Source organism: Calypte anna, chromosome 7 (assembly GCF_003957555.1).
Source record: "Calypte anna isolate BGI_N300 chromosome 7, bCalAnn1_v1.p, whole genome shotgun sequence".
Lineage (NCBI taxonomy): Eukaryota > Metazoa > Chordata > Aves > Apodiformes > Trochilidae > Calypte > Calypte anna.
The window spans coordinates 12,747,694-12,771,169 of NC_044253.1; the positions used below are offsets into that span (position 1 = coordinate 12,747,694).

The following is a 23,476-nucleotide window of genomic DNA, read 5'->3' on the forward strand; positions in this document are numbered from 1 at the left end:
TACAGCTATCAGCAACTTAGGACCCCAAAGGAAGTGCACTTTGGAAGTATGCCATTAAAAAAGTTAACTATTTCTAAAAGGCATTACATTAACCCTAAAGATTAGGTTTGTACTTTCCATCAGAAGTTCTACCTTCCCTCACTGAGGCTGTTCACAAAATGTCAACATCTCAGCTGTCATTCAGCTGCTACACTTAGATCTGGAATAAAGGTCTGAGTACAGAACACATTTTGCTATTATATTTTTTATACTTCACCTCCACTACAGTATTTTATTAGTACAGGTTCCTCATAATCACAAGAGCTCTAATAACTTAATAACACAATCTATAAAAAATTATGCTTAAAAATAGCATTAAGATTCTTCTAAACCATAAGTTTGCACGTGTGGTGTTTCAATCCAGGATTGGATTGGTTTTTTTTTTCACTATCCCAAAAGACTTGGAACTTCGACACAGCTACAGGTAACAAAATACTCACATCAAACTGAGCCAAAACTGTTCCAGTGATAAGCCCCTCTGCTAGCTGAATCATGGATTCCCTCAGAGCATTATCATCTTGATGAACACCATCAAGTGGAGATTTCTCAGGGATGTATTGGAAGTCAGGCTCACTCTCCAGCTTCTCTTCCACAACATCATAGACAGCTGTAACAAATCAGGGTATGAATGCTCTGACTGAACACAGTTTGGCAAGCAAAGGTAACTCTAAGTCACCTATTTAGAACAGCAAAAAAGACAAGTGTTTCTCTTCTAGAAAAATCCATTTATTAACATGCTGACTTTAGTTCTCATCCGCAAGGAGCCTTCAGTGTTCATTGTAATCCATGACAAAACTATTGTTTGGTTTAACTGTAAAAGCACATCAATGACTAAAATTTTGACCAAAACTCATGTTATATGCTATTTTGCCTCACATAACTCCCCAATCTTATTCTCACATCATGCCTCTGAAGTCATTATAGTGGGATTTACATTTTTACTTTTAATTCACTTTGAACAGATTTTAGGCTTCAGTAATTAGGGCAAGATGCACAGACCACCTGAGAAAATGGCATTAACATATGCCATTATAATTACTGTCAATGCTGTATGTGTGTCTGGCTATGAATAAACTGAAAAATATGTAGTTTCTAGTATATACAGCAGACAAATAAGCTATTTGATAGCCTGTTTTTATATGATACCCCATGACCATGAAAGAGAAAACTTCACTTCTACACCTCAATTTTTTTATCCAGAATGCAGAAATAACCAACACACAGGGGCAAACTGTTTAAATGAACCTGTAAGCTAACAATTTTATCTGAAAAAGAAAGTAAGCACATAAAAGCTGCAAAAACTTAAGAGAATGAGAGAGGAAAGTGGGGAATGCAGATAAGTGAATAAAGGAAAAATTGTTTATGAGGTGGCTGAGATACTCTCCTGATTTCAGTTATCCCATATAAACATATTTATTTTTCATTTTGCTTTTTCCTGGACTACTGTATTATAATCAGGATGTGCAGCAGAACTAAATCCAGTGACTATCTGCTGGCAATACTTCAACAGTGTCTTTCATTAATATACTGCAGAAGCTGTTATTTAGACTGTATTTCAGCACTTTCTTCTACTAGGCCTCCCCAGGCAGAAATGTTACCAGTTGTTCTCAATAGTTTTAAAAACATATGGAAGAATTTTGCATATATCAACCTCCAAAGTCATCCAAACATTGGGTGTGTGGTGAGACATTTTTTCTTTATTTCTGTTTGCTTTTTATTAAGGGAATAACAGCAGCTTTCTGGACATTTTTATCAAGGAAAAAGAGAACAAAATTTAAATGTGTTCTCTGTTAGAAATATTTAATCTCTGATTTTCCTATTAATTTTCAACACTTAGTTATGCACAGCTGGTAAGAGCAGGGCATCAATCAAGATTTGTCAAATACTTTGTGCTGCTGCAATTTCTTTTCAACAACAGGAGTTTTTTCTCACAAAGACATTAAGCATTCCATCTCAGGTCACAAAAGGGAGGTTATAAAATGAAAGCAAGGACTTATCTTTTATTTCAAGTACAAATCACTCACCATTGGGTCGAACCAGGAGCACAAGTTCACCTGAGTGTCTCTCACAGCTGGCTTTAATAAACATAACAACTTGATCATGGGTATGTTCTGCGATATCCCTGCCATTAATCAGCACAACCTGGTCCCCTTCATTCAAACGAGGGACACAAAGATCAGCCTGTAAGGTGGGGAAAAATAAAATAAAAACCTGTGAAACAAGCCATTTGCAGTTTCTCACCTTAAAATAGCAACTTAAAGTAACTATACTTAGGGACTTGAATTCCAACAGACTAGTTGCTATGGTTGCTGCATTGTATTCAGATGATAAATTTAAGACACATAAGACAGTGTCATTCACATGAACAAATTGATTTGCAGCTGGGAGGTGACTGTCAGTGTAACATGGCTTTCAGCAGCTGTTACTCCACTCCTCTGTTTGAAGCAAGCTCCTCTATTTTAATCACATTTTGTATAGGCAATTAAAAAGCCTAAAAATTTCCCTTCTCTCTGAAGGAGAGTAACATGACAAAACCTTGTCCAAATCAGTTTCATAGGCTTTAAATACTTCAGGTGTGAAATATCACAACTGCAATTACAAGATTAAGACAAGGATCAAAGAGCACAAATCCCAGTAATTCCAAAGAGAACTGGCAATCAAATCAGATAATAAAAATCATAATCATAATAATAGTAGTCTAAACATCATTGTTGAAAAGAAAGGTATTCATGCTAATATTTTATTAAATGGTTCACTCAATTGAAAAAGGTACAAATAGAGCTGACTCCAGTTATCTGAATACAAGGTCAGTATTTCTGGCCACCACCTCACAAAATACTGTGTCTAGTTTGAAGACACTATTGATAGTCACTAAACACCAGTTACTACAATCAGATGATGAATGATTCATGATGTCTGATTTCAATCTAAATTTTGGCTTTATTCAGCTACACTGTCACTGAAGAGAGATTTGCTATTTTAGTTATTTTTAACATACTAAAAGAGTAATTTATCTGAAAGTGTATGAACACCTATATTTTTAAAAAGTAATAAATGTATTTTTAGGATGGCACAGCTCAAGAGGCACTGATACTGAACATCTGTAATACTCTGTAATTGTCAAGAATCTTGTGTCAGTTAAAAAAAAAGTACTTTTGAGGACTGAAAAACTTGTAAGAATATGTTATGTAGCCCCACCAAATTCCTACTGCATATAATTTGCTCCATGAATATTTACTACAAGCTAATTTTTATAGGTAGCTAGGAAACATATTAAAGTTCTGAAGACAAGATACACAGATACTGCTACCACATTTGGGTTTTTTGATAACTTACAGGTGTTCCTGGAGCTACCCTGGACACTATAACTGGCATCTTCTGATCAAATCCACCCTTTAAAAACAAATTAAAATAGTAATAAATCAAAAATGTCAGAAAATACTCGTAATAGACATGAAGGGAATAGATATACTGTTACCTTTACATTGAAGCCAAACCTTCCATTTTCATCCGGTTTCATTCTGATCATAACAAGATTGTCGTGGGGGACACCACCATTGGGCTAGTAAAAAAAATAATTATACATTAATACATATTTTGTTCTTTGTTAAGTCTTCAAAGTTATCGTATGTAATAATTTTGCAATTTGCTCCTGGACACTTGAGAAAACACCAAGTAATAGTGCAGATGAGTTTTGCACAGAAGGGAAAAGTTACCCATTTTTAAAAGCCAACTAAGTTCTGTCAAAGCAAACTCAAAGTAAGAAACACGGAAGACTAATTGACTTCAAGCAGTCTTAAGAAGAACAGTTTACTAAACAGACACTCCATAGATTTGTTTTAATTAAGATCACCGTGAAAAGCCTCCAGTAAGTATGTAATATGAAATATTAGTCAATTGAAGGTATATTTTTGTTTCTTTTAATCTCAATATGATGGTAATAAGCAAGGACAAGTTTAGCAATAAGATCCTGGGTCCATAGCCCCTTTTCCATTTCCAGTGTAGTGGAGTTTGAGGTGTGGCACATGCTATGCACTTACCAAGCTCTGACAGTTTTAGCTGCTTTCTTCCCAATTTCATTCCGATTACAACAACATTGTTACAGGAACTACCAATAAACTGGGGAATATTACATACTTTTTGTCATGTGGAAAAATCACCTTCATGCCACTGAAGTGATTTTAATTAGCTCCTATCAGTATTCATTTCACAGAACTATGGTTAGCTAATATTTCTGTGGTGAGGATGTGAAGTATTACTAAAGAAAAGTTTCAAGGATTCACAGTCAAAGCATGACTTGCATTTGGAAAAGAAAAAAAGGAAAAAACTTAGCAAACAAGCATTTGTTCAAAACCTGTGGGTTCAACACGTGAAAGACATCTGACCAATTTGGCTCATAAAAAGTTATTTCAATACCAGGTGGTTTAAGCTCTTGGTTAAAACAAAATAAACCTAACCCTATGATAAAAAATTTGGGGAATGAGAGCAAAGTAACAACACAAAATACATCAATAAGTAAAGGTGCTTAGGAAGCCTGACCATCTGTATTTTAGTCAATGTTGCTGGTATGGGGAATCACACTCAGGTTCCTAAGAATGAGCAACAATGAAGTGCTCACCTCCAGCATTTGGCAACTCTTGTACCATTGCATTCCCCAGACAAAAGGACAGTAATAATTTCCTTTTAACAGGCTAGTTTGAGCAGCAGTTTATAATTAACATCCTGAAGAGAGCACTTTATATCATCATTAACCTGTCTGATGAGAGGTCTCCTGGCCACACCTGTTTTCAAATACTTCTGCACATTCTCAGACTGGATACTTAAGGGCTGCAGATGGAGTAAAAATGTTACTTCCATACCTGTCCTTCTACCCTTCTAACTAGACTCTCCAGACATAAAACAAATGAAGGAAATTCAATCACTAAAGGAAGTCAAAATGATAAGTGGTTTTCCTCAAAATATTGGGGATGGAGCGGCAGAAGAAACTCTGGTGGTCCAGTAAGCTCATGTGCATCCTGGTCAGAAAACAACTTTGGGGGAAGAAAGAAAGGAAAAAAAAAAAAGCAGTAACAACACAAGAACCCCAAAGAAAACCAAACCAAAAAGCAACCCACAATCCAAATCCTAAAGCTACAATTTCACTAAAAAAACCAAACAAACAGTCATGCTCCATTCCTTCTCTAATACCCAAAATAAAAAGCCCTTAGCAGATCAAATTCAATCTTCAATTGCAACAGTGCTTTAAATGAGGCTGCAGAAACGTGTCCCATTGGATTATAGCAACCAACCACATCAACAAATGCACAGAGAGAAAAGAATCTCATTCTCATGCAGCTGTGTTGGTTTTGCAGAAATAAAAAGGAGTTAAAAAACAACTGACAGTTATTTTTGTCAATTTGGTAAAGATAACTGAATACAGAACAGAAAAACTTGATGAGTAGTGTTATCTTTCAAAACAGAACAGTACTTTAATATGACTCAGGTGAGCACTGACAGAAAACAAAGCTGTTAAAAATCTGTTTCAATGTTTAATTGAAGCTAAAGTTTTTACAACATTTTCACAATGCTGACAAATTTACAATTTTCACTTCTGTTGTTTTACTAAAACCCCAGCTAGGAAATTAAATATGGGGCTTACGGGAATCGCAACTCTGTAAAAAGGCCTAAGAGAACACCCAAGGCTTACAGTTCAGAATGCCAATAAAAATAAACAAAAGGCATTTCTTAAACAACAATTTTGGGAGCTGACTCATAATTTTGAATGTGTGAGGTTGGCAAAACTGTTTATACAGTATTTGCTATATCTGGATGTTAAACAGTTTTCCCATCCTGCAAAACATTTCTGGTCCCACATAAGTATAAAACCTGAACAACCTGAAAGGACAAAAATCACAAGAACAGTTAGTAAAATGTCACCTCAGTTACACAGTTATCAACTCACTGGCTTACTCATCTAGGATATGTTTAAGTGTGGAAAAAGAACTTTTGGGCAGATTTTTACGTTCGTTGCCACAGGTCTCTTGGTAGAGTCCACTTCTTGGAAATTCTGATGAGAAATGCAACAAACCTCTCCTGACAAAACTTTCTAGAACCTGGTAAGCACTTTCAGTTTCATCTGTTTTATAAAAGATAGATTAAACACCACTGGGAGTATCTGCAATGTTGTCTTTAAAGATGGTAAATGACTGCTCAAAGAAAAGGTTAGTAAGAAAATTCTGCATGTGCTGAAAACCTAATGGTCAAAACATTTACATACCCGCCCCCATGTAGTCATTTGATGACAACCAACGAAGGACACAAACAGAGTAACTCTCAGAAACGCATCAGAACTCATGAAACAAAGGGCTATCATTCCAAGAAACAGCAGTACTGATGAACTGGATTAAAAAAAAACTTACTGTGGATTTTTCAGGTGATGCAGGAACATCAAATGTTTCATTAATATGGTTATCCAGTTCTTGCTGTGAGTGGGACTGATGAATTTGGTTCCAACTGTTCTTTTTAAATTGTTTGGGTGGTAACGCGGGAGGCTGCCCATCTATAGAGGTTTCTTGAGATCTAAATACCAAAATAGAAGTATGAAGTAGATGATCATGAGATACTGACAGTTCTTTCAGGGTCCCAAATAGACTGAAAAAGCTAGAAGAAACTCAAAGAGTTTGAGAGCTGAATATCTGTATACATTTCTAGAATCTCAAAATGCACTGTGGTGGAATAAGGGTGTTTTTGGGCATCCTACTGCTTTTTTTGTTTACAAGAAACTATACACAGAACCAGTAAGTTCATCTTTTAGACATTACTTTTTTTTTTTTTTTAATGGTTTCATGCTCTTAACCTACATTATATTGAAAAAATATAAATTTCACTGTATGTTCTACTCAGCACTCTTGCTAAAAATATTTCTAAAATAGATGTCACTTAATGTTTTCCTCAGTAAGAAAAATCAATTACTTGGCATCTTAAATTCACGCCTGCAACTTCAAACTGAAAACCAGTCACAAGCAGCATAATAAACTGCTTCCACGCTATTTTTTTAGTTTTTGATCTAAAAATAGGAGTGGAACTTCAAGACAGCTCAACTGTCCCCCTGCCTTTATTTGAAAAACCCACTGGAGATGATACTGCTAAATTTTAATTAAATGTATATGCATACATTTCAAGATAACTTTTTCTCTCTCTTGAATGTTTCCCTTTGAAACGTTTGTAAAAAAGGCATTTTTTAGGTGAGTGGTAAAACCATTACTAAAGATCAAACACCAAAAAGTTCTGGTTTAGCTCTAACAAGCACTCTGCTGAAGATAAATAAAACTGTTATTCTTGTCATAGAATGGTTTGGATTTCTGTTTTTGTATAATATGGATAATTTCCTCTATTAGTCCTTTTGGAATAAAAGCTTAACTGTATAATTTGTATTACAAAAATGTGATTAGTTTTTCATTATTTGGCTTGGTTTTTAAGAATCAAGAAGAACACTGAAAGGCCCAAAAGGGCAGTTAGCACTTAGTTCCCATTAACACAGTTTGAATGTCAGTTTCCATACACCAGTGAGGACAACATGCCTGCCTCCCCATGCACCACATCAAATGGTATTAAGGAATGTAATGACTTATGACAATAGCCCACTGATACCAGATCAAAATCCAAAAATAACCAACCAGTTGCAGCTAAATCTAAAGAGAATGATACCACCAGAATGTGTGCATTCTTTCATCCACACCCATGGTCCCTTCCTTGAAATGCTCCAATGCTTCTCCCCTTGGCTGAGGCATCTTAACAAGCAAGCAAAAATACACTGACTTTTTGGACGAGTCTGGGTAGCTCTCTGCTAGTTCAAGTAGGTGAATTGGCTCACCACATGGTTAACCACTGCTCAGGGAGGGAAAGTACACTCCCAAAATCCAGAATTAGGGCTCTGCTTCTTTTTTTACCATGGAGCTGTACCAGTAACTCATAACACAACCTCCTTCTAAAAAGCACTGGGTAAGCACAAGAGTAGCCCTACTGTATTGAACTGGTCCAGTCACAGCAAACTGAGCAGAGTAAGACTCTCATTAAGAGACAGCCTAACATTTCAAGCTGCTGCAAATTAAAAAACAGGGTACACATCTAATTCTGTACCATATAACTTGTTTCTGTGCAAGTAAAGAAAATGGCAGATTCCAGATACATGTTTTCAAATAAAGTAAAAAAAAAAAAAAAATCCGCTCACAATTATCTACAGTGATTTCAAATAAAGGATGAACCTCTTTAAATAAGCATGAAAACTGGATGGGAAATGGAACTCTTCACATTGAAAAATAACATTTTCCATTTCAGCTTTAAAAATCTCAGTAAATCCCCTCTGAAAACAAAATAGTGATGAAATTTTTGTCGATGTATGAAAATGGTACATTTTAAAACTTCCTAACTGATTTTTTGGTTTTGTTTTCAACTTTCAGAAAATATTTTTTTCAGGCAGTATTAAAAGCAAAGAAGTACCAATTATCAGTATCTGATGTCTGAAAAGTCTCACATCATCCAGAGCTTTTTGACTGCCTATGTATTTCTTCACTCAAGTCTGGCCAGCACAGATTATTCAACCTTTTTAGTAAACCACAACATATTTATGTATTTTCCTGCAAACAATTAGTCCTGAGCTTAAAAAACGGATAAAAAAGGAACAGAAAACATGAGCAGAGACACAAAAGAAGTCCTTCTGATTAAAGATGGGATCTTATGGCTGACTAGAAGTCTGTACATACATACCAACAAACACAAATTCTTACCAAACATACAAACTTACAGAAAATATTTGAAAAGTTACTTAAACAGGCATTTTAGAAACAGCAATGGAAGTATTGTAATGTATTAGCATAATGAATTGTGAGAACTAACAATCAAGCCTTGGGCAAAAACTTCATTGCTTTATATTTGCCCAGTCAGCTTTGAATTTCCTTATGAATGTGCAGACAATGGCAGTGAAAGCAGCCTATTTTGCAGGCAAAGCAGTGCTCTGCTACTGCACTCACCAATTTACATAATAATAAAATAAAACACAAACCCTGGCACTGACTAGCTTTAAGTGTTTTTGTTACAGATATCCAGTCTGACCTTTTATCATATTAAGCAAAAGTGCCATACACACCCCCATAAATTTATTAAACTACAAGTCACATGCTTTTGGAATTTATGGTTGTAATTACCTCAGGGAACTACAAGCAGAAACCTCTCAATTTAGTTCTGAATAGCACGTGAATAGAACATGAAAAAAAAATAAGTGAAATTAAAGGTTGCATTAGCTAAGCTGCAATATCTTCCTAATATGCACTGAAACTCTAGCTTCTTTTGCTGTGTTGACTCCGAGTTCAAAGAACTCATTAAACCTCTGACTTTCTTACATATGCAAATTTGATCAATAAATAGGAATTCCCAACAAATTAGCAGATTAACTACTCAAATCCTTTCACTCAGAAAGGTCAAATTGTTCAAGGAATACCTTTCTGGACTGTAAAAGTATATATAAAACACATAGCTAATATGGGACTTTGTGTCTATTAACTTTCTTGTGTAAATCTCAAATCTTAAATCAGTAACATCATAAAACTTACAAAAGACCCTGAGTTCATGTATTTTAAGTCAAAATATTTTTTCCTAAAAATAACTTATTCTATATATCTATACTGGGAAATTAAAATACACTTTCAAACTTCCAGTAAGTGAAAAAAAAACCCCAAACCTAAAACTTAGTGATGGAAGAGTAATAATTTTTCTGATTGGGCACAAAAAAGCACAAAATCATGAAAGAGAACAGCCACAAGAGAACAGAACAACTAATTAAGACTCACTTCTGTGGCAACTTGCACAATATATCAGGTATTAAAAAAAACAAATCTCAATGATGTTCAGGAACACCTAACTTAAAATAGAGGGATATGAATAAAAGAATATTTAAGAATCATGTTCACTTCACTGAATCACTCTGCCATTCTCTAAGTGTTTCTCATGACTGGCTCCAGCTGGAAGTCTTAGAACAGAAGGAACCTGACCCTGTGTGGCCTTTGTACAGCAAACTCAAATATGGGAAAAGACTCAGATGTTCCAGTTCTGAGACTCCCTGACCATGTGAATAGATTAAAAAGACAAACCAAAAAAAAGGGGAGGGGGGGACTTACTGTTAAGTCAGATTAGTCTTCTATAACTGAAAGATAAGTAACTAGTTGATGCTCAAATTGTAACTATTGCAACCTATCATTAAAAGCATCCTGCATAATTTTACAGACATTTAAGTAATTTTGCATTCTGTTTGCATGTAATTTTGCATTCTGTTTGCCTCCCCAAAGTGACACACTGTTGTAAAAAGTGAAGGTAAAGCAAGTGAAGGTACAAAACCAAACATGGTTTTGTAAATTGTGTTCAAATACTTTCCCTGAGTAATTTTTCCAGAGATCCACAATTTGTTTATAAATGTGTGGTTATGGATGTGCTACTTTTTAGTTCTCAAATGGTTTTGAAACCCTTTGCAGCATCTCCTTCCTAACAATGATTAGGGAAAATTACAAGGGCAAGTTCAGCACTACACATGTAGCTATACATAAGAACGTACAGTGGTAGTGTCAATAAGGTATATATAATGCACCTTTTCTACCCAGTTAATCTCTACTCTGGCCACTAGTTATACAGTATCAAGACTATTCAGTGCAGAAGAAGGGAAGCCTAATATTGTGATCTTATAAAAAATTATAGGCATACTCTACAATCATGTACAAAAAATACTAGAAACCTCAGAATGCTGGAGTGCCAAAAATGTATTTTGGCTAAGTAGTTTGTAAAGCTCATTCATACTTCTAAGCTTTCACAAAAAGCAAAATTTCCAAACTCACATCAACTGCAAAATTTCCAAAGTCACATGAATTACAAAATTTTATAACAATGTAACATACTTCAGATACTTCAGTTCTAGCTGGAAAAAAAAAAAAAAAAAAAAGAAAGCACCAAACAAACCCTTTTGCATCTACATCCAGACACTACTTGTCACATTACAGCAAACCTACATTTCGGGTGGGTGAGAAAGGTACTGTAATACTGCACCAGGAACATGTCAAATAGAGGTCTATAATTCTGTGTAATTTAATTTTCATTAAGACCTCTACCAATCCTCCCTAAACAACAGCTACCTGTTTATTAGGTTTTCTGGCTTTGAACCAACTCAAACACTTAATGGTGAAGATTTCTGGCCTGTCTTCAGAAGCCCTGCACGATACCACCCAGTAACAACCGAGAGAACTTACGGTGAGGATTCCAGGATGATGCTATTAGCCTGGGTGGAAGATGGAGATCTGTGATTTACAAATACTTCACTTGGGGAAGTGTGAACTACGTGGTCCACTAAATGTCCAACCGACGAGGGTCGCAACCGAGCTCCTTCTTGAGTAAAGGAAGAGTTGCGACTACGAGGAAAAGCAAAGTTATGCAAGGTGAAAAGATTATTATTACTAAATTAGATTTCTTACTGCACTACATAAGACTAAAATAATTATTTCCTCTCTGTGCAACCATAGGGTAATACACATAGTTTTATTAAGTAATCTGAGGCTTCAATAAACCCCTGAAACAATTAATTTGCCAGATCAACACCCTATATTTCATAATTTTCTTTTTACAAGTGTTCAAAAATTGTCTTAAACACTCAATGGCTAATATTTCTCTTTTCCTTGGCTTGGTTTACTTTTGTTTGGGGTTTTTGGTGGCAGTGGGTTTTTTGGTTTTGTTTTTTGTTTGTTTGGTTGGTTTTAGTTTGGTTTGGTTTTTTAATTGAAGAAGCCTGAAAGCATTATGGTCCAATGAACACGCAACTAGGCTGACAGTCCAGTCAGCAATAAAACTTAATCCCTAAGAAGAAAAATTCTGGCTCTGTTCATGGCAGAACTTAGCAAGAATTTGTTGAGATGTACATTTTATACCCTGAATCTTCCTTCTAGAAAAATCATGAAGACTGTGAGTCTGTGACCCAAAATTTTCTCATTTGAAAACTAGTATAGTGACATAGATATTTTTTAACATGCTCTGAAACATATATTATTATGCTGTGCTATAAACAATTATTATACAATTTTACAATACTTTTTACATGCCACAGATATTTACAATAATCTTTTGAATAATAAGCTGCAATCTTAAAACCTTCTGGTTTATGCAATACAAAGTTGGATAAAACTAATTCTTAAGCCAGTTCAGCACACTGGCTCTTTTCCAAAAGAAATCCAGAATGATTTTTCACTAATAAACATAAAGACAGAAAGCTCTATCATGTAAAGAGAGAGCTTTGAGAAAAAATGAAGAAAAAATGAGGGGAATAAATCCTGCAAGGATTTTCTGCTTAAGTAATTTGCCCCAATATTTTAAGAAGTGGTATTTACTAGAATCAATTACTTTTAAAACATCACACAAATGTCATTTTTTTTCTGAGCCAAATGAATAATTTAGTTTTAACTACACTTCAGAAAACTCAAGCTCTCAGATTTAGGGTAGCATGCTACGTCTCACTGAGAACCATTCAGTACATATTTTATGAAGCACTTTGTCTCTTTGATGTATTAAACACTTTATTACACAGGTAGGTCTTTCACATTAGAAGCAGGCAGTCACTTCTAGGGAAAGAAGATTTGATGCTGCTTACTGATTTGGGGTTCCAGGTGGAGACCGTGATGGCAAGCTCTGTGTTTCCAACCTGTCATCCGACAGAGAGTTCCTACTCACTACTTCCCAGTCCATCCCACTCATTAATTTCCGTGCTAAGGGTTTACTGGGGGATCTAGAAGAAGAAAATATAATGGCTAAGCAAAAATTGCATGAGGTAAGAATGAAATTGCATAAAATTCAACACTAAGTCATCTTCTACCACAGGAAACCAATTTATATGGAAGAAAGGAAATAATGGAAAACTATACTTACATGGGGAGTACTGTATTTTCTCAGCATGTTGCACTTCATTTTCTATCCTTTGCACAAGAATGTCAGTGAAATGCAGTCATAAAATACCACTGGCTAGGAGGGAGATAGGCAAGATGGAAAAGGAACCCACACGACATCCCTAGGCACTTATAATGCCTCAAAGAGAATGACTTAAACACCACCGAGAAGCCCAACTTTAAAAATGAAAACCACCAAACCAAAAAAACAAAACAAAACAAACAACCCAAAAAACCTCTAAGTAACAGAATTATTCAGCCATTTCAGGAAAAATAAAGCTGCAGAAATATCAGCACAAAAAACTCCAAGACTGTAAAGAACTGAAAGTAGGGTAACCATCAACACGGCAATGGAGCTACTGAGTTTTGTTTACCCATCAGGGATTTCCATCAAGGTGACACGCTTTCTCCTACAACATATTTTGTCACCTGTAAGACAGATGCAATCATCCTATCTTATCTTTTGTGTGTAACATTTGGTTTTGTGCCAGAAATGTCTTTCATGTTAAAGTCTTTCTCACCAGTGTTTAGATAGAAAAACATATTTTTCACTTGTTGCTATGGGTAAATATTAAGGAAATGTTTTCTTCTTCTTTGCCTTCTATAGTCACCCCAGAATACCTACAAGACCCTTCTACTGTTTCTTTCACCTTTTTCTTTAATGAGACCCTACTTGCAATCTCTCATGAAACCCTGTATTTCCCTTTTATACTGGAAATCATCAAATGAGTCATCCAAGAATTGTGGTTGTTTTTTCTTAGTATCACATCGGATGCTTCAGTTACACTGCAAATAAAAACACCCAGACTTTTGCTGTCTGATGTTTCCAACTGAAAAGTCTTTAGCCAACAACAGAAGTTCTTTTAAACAAACCTTTAGTGTCCTGTGTATTTTGTGTTACCAGGTTTTTACTTTATTCCTGGTATTTTGAGGGTGTTATATAGTCCAAGTTTTTCCTCTAGCATTACCCAACCATCTCTCTCTCTTTTTCAAGTGATATTTCCATTTTTCTGCTTTTTTCTGTCTTTTCTGCTATTCTTATCATTTTACTCTCATTCACCCTTACTGTCTATCATTCTACTCTACTTTCTAGATTTGCACGAGGTGACAACATACTGTTGCATGAGCACGACTCCTTCATTACTTTCCCCAGCACCATACACTCATATCACAAAGTAACTTCTGCCTCTGCTGTCCTTGGGACACATGGTCATTGTTCTTTGCCTTCATCATTATCACATTGCTAGTTTATTGAAAGAGCAAGTCCAGAAAGAAGGAACTTTGAGACATTAAGGAACTACACACACACACAAATTATATTCTTCTGAAAATGAGAACCTTAGTTACAAATATAATCTTGCTTCTCATGGAACTTAAAAATCAATGCAAGCCACCACTTTAAGCAGACTGATCCTAATATTATAAAAAAGTCTACAACAATAACCAGCCAACCAGCCAAGCATTTTATCTACTAATCTATCTTCATGAGCAGAAATACAGATGTCCTACTGATGTCAATAGTGTTTCTGACACTAAATCATCTGTGCATGCAAAGATTCTTTTTGGTTTTGCACCCCCAAGTAGCTCCTCAAGTAGCTCTGAACAAGTACTGCACTAAAGACTGAATTATCAACTGACAAGTTTCAGACAGTTAAGTGAGATGGGCTCTTCTAAATACTACTGTTTCAGGTTTTGTTCCACCTGGGGGAAAAAAATCTAATGGTATATTGATATTTGAAAACAGGAAAAACAAATTATTTCATTGAGGAAAAACACATCCAGTTTCTTAGCATGCTTCGCTTTATTTAAGCAGTAGTAACTTGATTTAAAAAGTAATTGGCACTTGATACCAAGTCAATTAAATCAACATTTCAATTTCTGTAATTTGCTTTAAATGTCAGTAACTTAATACATTTTTCTTTACAACCATAGCAAATCTTAGAAGTTCTGAACAGGTAAAATAAGAAACCAGCAGAACTGAAATTCATGTCTAAAATTATCTGCTCATTATTCTTTTATTAATCAAAGCTATCATTAGCTAGACTTTGCTGACAGCCAGCAGATTAGCAATACAAGCCATCTCTGTCCAGAGGTGGATTCTACTGACCAAAGAATGAGCTGAGGGAAAAAAACAAAAGAATATAAATTAGGTATATATAGGACTACAGCTACAGTATTTTCTGACAGACATGTAAAGACAGATATTGAACCTTAATTACTTCTAGTGAAAAAGCAACAAGTGGAATATATGGAAATTGGTATAGCTTTGTTTTGTTTGCTGACTTGGGTGGGTTTTTAAAATGTGCAACAACAATGAAAGGGCATTATCTTTGCTTGAATAAAATAAATTAAATTACAAACTATATTTATATATACAAAAAGCATATATAAAGGGGAAAAAGGTTTTTTCAAAAATTACATTTTTGGCTGCTTATGAAAAAAAATTCCAGTGCATTGTATCTCAAGACATAGCTTGTAACTACATTTTTTGAAAACTTCCTCAAACTATGTAACAAATTTACATAACTCTAAAATGAGAAAAGTAGCACTTTATTCCCCATCAAATAACTTGTGTGAAAGAAAACTCACCTTTTACTGTGGAGAGGGTCTGTTCTTTCAGAAATAGTACCTTACTACCTTGATAAACACCTGCAGTGTTTATCAGCAAAGGTTTGTTTCTATTATTTTCTTAACAGCTCCAACCTCAGAGCCCCACCCACTTGTGTTTGTTGCCTCTGCTTCCTCTCTTCGCAGAAATTTCGAAGAAAAATTACCACACTGTGGCATCAAACTTCTCACTGCTGAGTCTTTTTGATACTAGTTCTCCTGCCAACATCTCTAAATCTAACAATAAAATATTTTTTAAGTAATATTAAAGATGAGTTGTGAAATATTCCTTCAAGTTCCTCCTGTACCACTAATTCTTTACAATATTCAAATAACTTTATAGTTATTTGTACAGTTTACTTAACAGTAAATTATTTTTTGATTTAAATTTTTGATTTAATTTTTGCTATATCTGCAGAGACATTTCTTTAAAAAGGAGGAAGAACTCCTGTGTGAGTAGAGACCGATCTGAGATCTGCCCCTAAGATCAGGCACAATCTTATGAGCTGCAGTACTACTACATCAAACACAAAAAAAGAGCAAACATTTGAGTAGTGGGGGTGAAATTGCATAATGCAACTAAAAAAATTTTACCAGCTCAGCCGCAATGCACAAAAGCTTTTGAAGACAGAATTTGTTTTGCATCTCATAGCTGAAGTGCTAAATTCTCACAGGAGCTGGGAAAGAAAGGAAGTATTGTTTGGGAATACAGGTAGGAATCTTTTAAATCACTTCTGTTTCCAAAAGAATTACAACCTGGAGCCACAGCCTTGCTTTGTATTTTGACAAAGAATACACAGAATGTGTTTCTCAAGAAAATTGGTAACTCCCACTTCATACTGAAACTGAAACTACACACAAATCTGCAGATACACCACAAATTACATATGCAATTAAAAGCAACTGAGGAATTATTCAATTAACCTGAATAAATGCATGGTTGAAGCAAGACTGGATTTTTGGAAACAGAGACTAACTTAATGATAGTTTGCAAATGCAAGTGACTGACTGAGATACCTACTCACCATCATAAAATGTGCAATAAACAACTTTCTCTCAGTCCCAGTACACACCATCAGAACAGAATTTAGTATTTTACAAGGACTCTGAGAACAGTGCCCTTAAAGAGTCAGTTCATGACTTGATCAAACTTTTTCCACTTTTAGTATCTACTTTCACTTTTAATATGCTCCTGGAAATTCTTACAGGGTTTTTTGGGTTATGAATACCCTGCAACAAGTAAGGCCAAGAGAAGAGCTGTAAAAACACGAAAAAAAAAAAAATCTTAGCAACTGCAGCAAGAATCTTCTAAATGCTGAAGTTAGTGCTGCATGAAGATTAAGCCAACAGCATCTACAAAATGTATCAAAGTCATTACAGAGTGTCTCCTCAGTAAAATACTACACTTTTTAACAGGAATTTTAAGTATTTTTCATTTGGAAAAAATAATCCCCGAATTAAGTTAATTTTGAGGTAAAATCCTGAGGACACACAGTTAAGCCTGCTAATAGTAGGTTACACTGCTTGTTTTATTCAAATGGCTATTAAGAATTTTTATTCCCAGGTGTTATGCTCAATACCTGTGTTCCACAAGGAAAAGGCTAGATGATCATTACTTGTGGCAATCATCACTTCCCAACTTAGAACAAGTAGATCACTCAAATGGTATCTCTACGTAACTATTTGTATTACTTCCTCAAAACAAAATTATTCCAAAGCTTTCTGAGATAGCTTAAACAAGGCAGTTTCTAGTTAAATACTGGTGAGAAAACAGAGTGCAAATTTGGATAGCTCTCAGTAGGAAAACCTGAAAGTATCTAATCTTAAATAAATCTTCTGATGTGGCAATAATGAAAGCAACAGTAATTATTTAAATTTTTTATGTGTTCACTTAATTTTCAAGACCTGACTGTAATGCTATTGGCTTCACAGCAAAAGGAAACCATCCCCAGCGTAACTTTCAAAAGCAACCAAAACAAGCCCAATGCATAGCAGCATAAAAAGTTGTATGAATATGAAAATAAAAGGGTTAACAGCTACTAATGTAAAATATTTAGAAGACAATTAAAAATTAGGTTCTTGGATTGAGCTTTTGAACCTCAGGGTGTTCTTGAAATGTCTTACAGTTCATTTTTTCACACTTGGAAGGAGTATAACTGTTATAATACACCGTTAATTTCAGTTCACTGATATATACATATATACCTCAGACATTTATCAGCTATCAACTTTACTAAACAACTCAAAAGGTGAGGACACTGTATTCCCTAATCTAAAAGCAACAGTGGAAAATAAAATTTGAGGACAAAAAAGTATTAATCAGCTGGTTACTATTTTACTAACTAAAAAAGGCCAAAAATATTTGAAAAAAACACTAAAGAAGATCTAGCCATAGCTTTCTATTTTATCTAGTGTATATAGTACAAAATACAAGTAATCCCACCCTCACTTGTTCACTTTTGATGCAAAGGGAAGAGTGCCACCTACTGAATAAGTTTCTAAAACAATAAATACACTCCTCAAAACCAACCACTGTCTCTCCTCCACTCAACTTCTCAACTTCCATGTGGGGAATTGCCAAGTTCAGAGTGCAACAATAAAAATAGCTTCTAACTGATCTGTAACTGTCATTTAAATAAAACTCAATTGTGACACTGATGATTTTTCTGAGTAATAACAAGGGTGCCCAAAGGAAAATCATAACCAGAATCCCCAAGGAAACTAAATAGAGTGAAAAGAAAATACTCCACAGCTCACAGAACCAATTGGTATTATAAATATCTACCTATTTAATTAACATGGCACAGCACTTCCGACCTCTAATCCTTCTGATGTGGAGTTGGGTAGCTAGTGTGTCTGACAAAAAACTTATATTGTGTTGCACAGGGGGAAAGAAGTGGGGAGGACAGGCAGGAAATCAAGTCAGAATTCACCAATGCTCTGAAAAAGTGTTTGCAGTACTTGAGAAAGGTTGCTGGGCTTGTTACTAGAAGTCTGAGAACATAAATCCTGAGTTCTTCAAAGGGTAACTATGCTAAAACACTTTCTTCATCTGACTAAAAGGATAAGAATTAAAAAGTCACAGAACATGCTCCTGCTTCATAAAGATTCTTTCTAACAAATATCAGAGCAGACTGACGGATGCACGAGCAGTTTTGCTTTTGAATACAGTATCATCATTTCTGAATGAAGAACTAAATTTATGTCTTGACTGTTTTCTTATAATTAATAAACACCCCATGACCCCCCAAGGAGTCTGAAACACAATTAAATAGTAGACTATGATTAGCCAACTACCATGGAACTGAGTACCTTCAGAAGCAGCTTGCTCCAAGTCAAATTTTTCATGTTAAAACACTTCATCAGGACTACAGTGATACAGCTTTTCTTACCAACAAAGACACTCACAGCACTGTAGTCTACAGGAAATGTGTGTACAGTTTTAGGTTGTTACCAGGAATAAGATATACCCATTAACTCAGCATTTCATAAGAACAGTTAGACCAATTTTGGCAATAAATACAGTACAAATAGTGCTAGTACATGTAACAGCAAGCTACACAGGCTAAAGGCTATTCTAAATTTTTGAAAATATTAAAGAATACCCTTATATTCACTTTTATGTCACAGGATTCCCCCAACATTTCTGGCTTCCCAAAAAAATAAAACTGCTTAATATGGTTTAGTCAAGCCACCAGCAACAGCCGACAAGAGCTGCTCTTTATTTTAGATTACTGCAAACAGAAAACAGTGAACCCAGAACATTTAAAAAGATACAAACAGAAAACTTATCTTGTACAAATGTAAGTTGCTTACCTTGCAAATATCCTGTCTTTGTTTGCTCTTTCTTTACCATACTGCACAGACTGGACCTCTGTTCTCCCACTGGAAAACAAAACCAAACCACTAAATGCAACAAACTTAAAATAAAATTTTTTTCCCTTAGAATTGACCCATCTCAACAAAAAAACAAAGAACCCATGAATTCCATTTTCAGTCATGCTCAAGCAATTGTGCTAGCTTCAGTACAGTGTAACTTTAGAAAGCATTTGTTAGAAGTATAGGTCTTCTCTCCCATTATAGTCTCCCTGTGACAAAGAACAATTAAATTTAAGTCTCATATAAAGCTCTCTCTCCCTTTTTATTTTATTCAAAGCAGTAAGAAAGTTCTGCTTGGATCTCTGGACAATACAACACTATAATCTTACCTGTTATGTAGTCACAGCCAAAAATTACAGCATGTCCTCCCTATTTCTCCTAATCTATTCCCTGAATTGCTAATAATTTAGTTGCTACTTAGTTCAGCAAAATATCATGAAGAAATTAGATCATTTGCTCATCAGGATTGTATTCTTCCATGTAAATTTGTCAAAACCAAGATTAGATCTTGGAACATGATGACTTCTCATATAAAATCAGATGTTTTGTGTCAACCTTCATAGACCCTTCATAGTATCTCCTGACTTCTGCTTTTTGAAAAAAAAAAAGACCAAAAACCAACCAACACTAATTTTAAGAACTAGTGGTAAGACACCAGCAAAACTCCCTCTTGCAGCCACTTTCTCATTTATAGCAAGGCACTGAGTCAGAGGATCCATGTCCTAAGTGATAATTAAAACTGCTCTTTGCTGTCCCTCACAGGGAAAATGAAGTTACAGGATCATTAGCAATTTTTATATTCATATTACAGAACTACTGGAGAAGGGAAGCAACTGGAGACTCATAAAATTCAGTGAAGGAAAATGCTAAGACCTGCACTTGGGGAGGAATTATCACATATGCAAGCTGAGTTTACCAATGCTAGTTAAGAGCACATCTGGAGTGCTATGTTGCGTTCCAGAAGCCCAAGTTGCTGTCCCCCAAGTTAAGCAAAGGGCCACAAAGCCAAAGGTCTAGACCATCTGATTTATGAGGAGAGACAGAAAGCTGGGACTGTTCAGCCTCAGGAAGAGAAGGCTGAAAGGGATCAAATCAGTGCATATAAATTCCTAAAGGACAAATGAAGAGAAGTGAAAAATACAACCAGACCCTTCTCAAGGGAGGCCAGAGACAGCACAACAGGCAAAGGGCACAAAACAAAGTAGGAGATTTCTTACTTAAACAGAAGCAGAAGGGAACAAAGTCTAGTCCAATCTCATTCTAACATTAACTCATGTCTGACAGTGGCTTTGTCTACCCAAGTTCTGAAAGCCTCCAAAACAGATCCTACAACTTCTCTGGGTAACTTCTTCCAGTCATGCACTATCCTCCTAGAAAAACAAAAACCCAAAATATTTTCCTGATGTCCAGCTTGAATCTTCAAAGTGAAATTCATGGTTGTTGCCCTTGTTCTATCACCTGCCATTATCAGCATAAGTTTGGCTCCATCATTTCTGACATTGCCTTTGAAGTAGCTTTAGGCACTAAACAACCCTCCCTTAGCTTCCTCTTTACCAGATTAAACAAGCCCAGTGCCTTTAACCTCTTCTTGTGTTTGAAGTTACTACTATTATGCTGTCTCTAGACAATCTCTCTAACTACTTGAAGAAATTCTAGCCTTTTGGCTGCTTCATTAACTTTAATGACCTTCTTCATTTTTATACCATTTCCCTTTTCATTTTACATTAACATAAGTTGAATGTCATCATCAGAGAGCTATTCTGTAATGGTAACCACAATGATTCAAATTCAAAACCTTTACAGAAATGAAAAAACTCCCCCAAATTCACTACAGCAGCATTAGAACCAAGTTACAAATGCTGTTCAGGGTCACAGAATTCTGTTTCTCAAATGGGTGCTGTGAATGCTGGTAGAAAGAACAGCTGGTATTAAAATTTAACCGCCAAATTACTCTTTTTTTTACACATTGATGCAATTCACAAGTGTAACAGAAATAGTCTGTCATTGTGTTTTCCAGTTTTTCATCATCTCCCTTTGTACACCACAGACACTGTTGCTATTCTAGACAGATGATTAGTGGAAGCTCCATTATTCTCTACTTCAGGCAAAATTTAAACCATCAGCATTCTGCATCACTTGCAGAGACAACTCAGTTACTTAACTGAGATATTTTTTTCACTAAAAATTGATACCACCCACTCCAAGGTTATAACAGAAATTTTAATTGGCAATTGCAGTTATTCCAGTCATTCTTTGCACTTCCAAGCTTTTTGCCTATTTACATTCATCCTTAACAGTTACTGATTTAACTACATCCTTATTTTCTAAACTTCTGAGTTTGGTGCAGAGCATGTCTTTTGTCTTCACCTAACTCCTATTTGTATGCATTTAGCTGAAGTGAGCTTGACTTGCAAAGGCTACTTTTCATCAATTTCTATTTGATCTTTATTTAAATCTATTTTGCTGGTGATGCTACACACAAGACCTGAGATCCATCACTATTCAGAAACACCAGGTCAAAGTCTTTGAGTCTTGGAGACATTTTTTCTCTAACCATAACCCAGCAGGCAAGCAGGTGAAGAAAAGCAGCCTGTGAGACTATGTCAGTGTCCTCGCTAACAACCACTAATAATATGATAATTATATTTTCAAGCTATCCCAGAAAATTACTGATGACATTTGCAACTTAAACCAACAGAGGATGGGAACAGTTGCAGAATTCAAAAGCTACTTGAATTATGGCACCTATGGCACCTAGACCACCTAATATAGACTCTAGATATTTCCCTATGTTATTGATGAGTTGCCTGTTCTCTTTTCTTTCCCCTAAATTTCACATCAGCACTTACCAGTACCGGAACTTGGAACCCAAAGTGAAATAATGTGCAAAAAAGTTCTTCTGAGGGGGAAGTGGTCTGTCCAGACGGAAGAATGTGTGATGCTCAACACAAGCTTTCCACAAATTCTTACATGCTCGGTAATTCACCATATTGAACCCCAGTAATGTTTCTCTAGATTCATGCTAAAAAGAAGAAAAAAATGATACCCTGTTACTTTAAAAATTAATATATGTACTGTTAGCTGTTTGTTGGGGGGTTTTTTAATATACTTTATGAATTTTACATAAGCTTTACATAAACTCTTTGGAAAATACCTGTAAGTTTTATTTAAAGGAATTTTAAATTTATAGGGTTATTTTTTGTTGTTTTTTTTTTAAAAAGAGCCTGGTTACAGGTTAGCAGTCCGTTTAGTGATACTGGAGTAAGTCTAGATGCACAGAAATGGTCCCCACAAGTAGGACCCACAGTACATTAAAAAATTCCTGTTATTCAAGAACTCAAATGCAACAAGTTTCAGATTGCATGCTGGGTTTAGATTATTACAGTTAAAACAAGGAATTGCCATGCACACATGCCAGTTAGAGATTTAGAACAGTTATTGACTGATATGCCTACTTCTAGATGCTTAATTAGGTTAGTAGTAAAGGAAAGAGCTTAACTGCAAAGCAAAGCTGCTCTGCCTGTTGAGGGAACTCATTTATAACCTTTGTAAGCCAAAAAACATCATCAGCACTCTGCTTTCTCTTCACAGTACTAAATCCTCCACAACATTTAGAGCACCTCAACTGATACCTCTTGGCAGTAAACTCCTTTTCCAAACTAAGCTTTCAGTGGCCTGCTCATCTTTAGCTCTACTGAGATACCAGGGAATAGACCTCCAGCTCTTCCCCCAGTATTGTATGGGGGAAGTTGTGACTAGTGCCTAAGAATAACACTTTATTTTCAGTTACACAATGAATTTGGGGTAAATAATGGACTTAAAGTAAACAGCAAATTGTCAGCATTCAATTTCAATAAATTATACATAAGAAATTAAAACTTGATGTTTTACATCAATTCACAAAAATTACTTTGACTTTTCCCAATTTCCAAGTACTGACAACTGTTTCCTGTATTTTCTAGACATGTTAAAAGAAGTACTTCAAATTAAGTCACAAACCAGGC

The 23,476-nt window shown here is 35.4% G+C and overlaps 1 protein-coding gene across 3 annotated transcripts in view; it reads right to left on the reverse strand.

The window, feature by feature from the left end:
• The window catches only part of PTPN4 (protein tyrosine phosphatase non-receptor type 4), a 109,297-nt gene that overhangs the window by 16,298 nt on the left and 69,523 nt on the right, over window positions 1-23,476 (reverse strand). For all 3 annotated transcript variants that reach the window (XR_003987733.1, XM_030453947.1, XM_030453948.1), the window contains 9 exons: window positions 22,322-22,494; window positions 19,410-19,478; window positions 12,695-12,829; window positions 11,307-11,465; window positions 6,438-6,597; window positions 3,518-3,601; window positions 3,376-3,432; window positions 2,064-2,220; window positions 480-646 (listed from right to left, as the gene is read on the reverse strand). Coding sequence is in view for 2 of the 3 variants with exons in the window: in XM_030453947.1 (XP_030309807.1) it covers window positions 480-646; window positions 2,064-2,220; window positions 3,376-3,432; window positions 3,518-3,601; window positions 6,438-6,597; window positions 11,307-11,465; window positions 12,695-12,829; window positions 19,410-19,478; window positions 22,322-22,494 (1,161 nt within the window). In the remaining variant the exon portion in view is untranslated. The remainder of the gene's footprint in view (window positions 1-479; window positions 647-2,063; window positions 2,221-3,375; window positions 3,433-3,517; window positions 3,602-6,437; window positions 6,598-11,306; window positions 11,466-12,694; window positions 12,830-19,409; window positions 19,479-22,321; window positions 22,495-23,476) is intronic.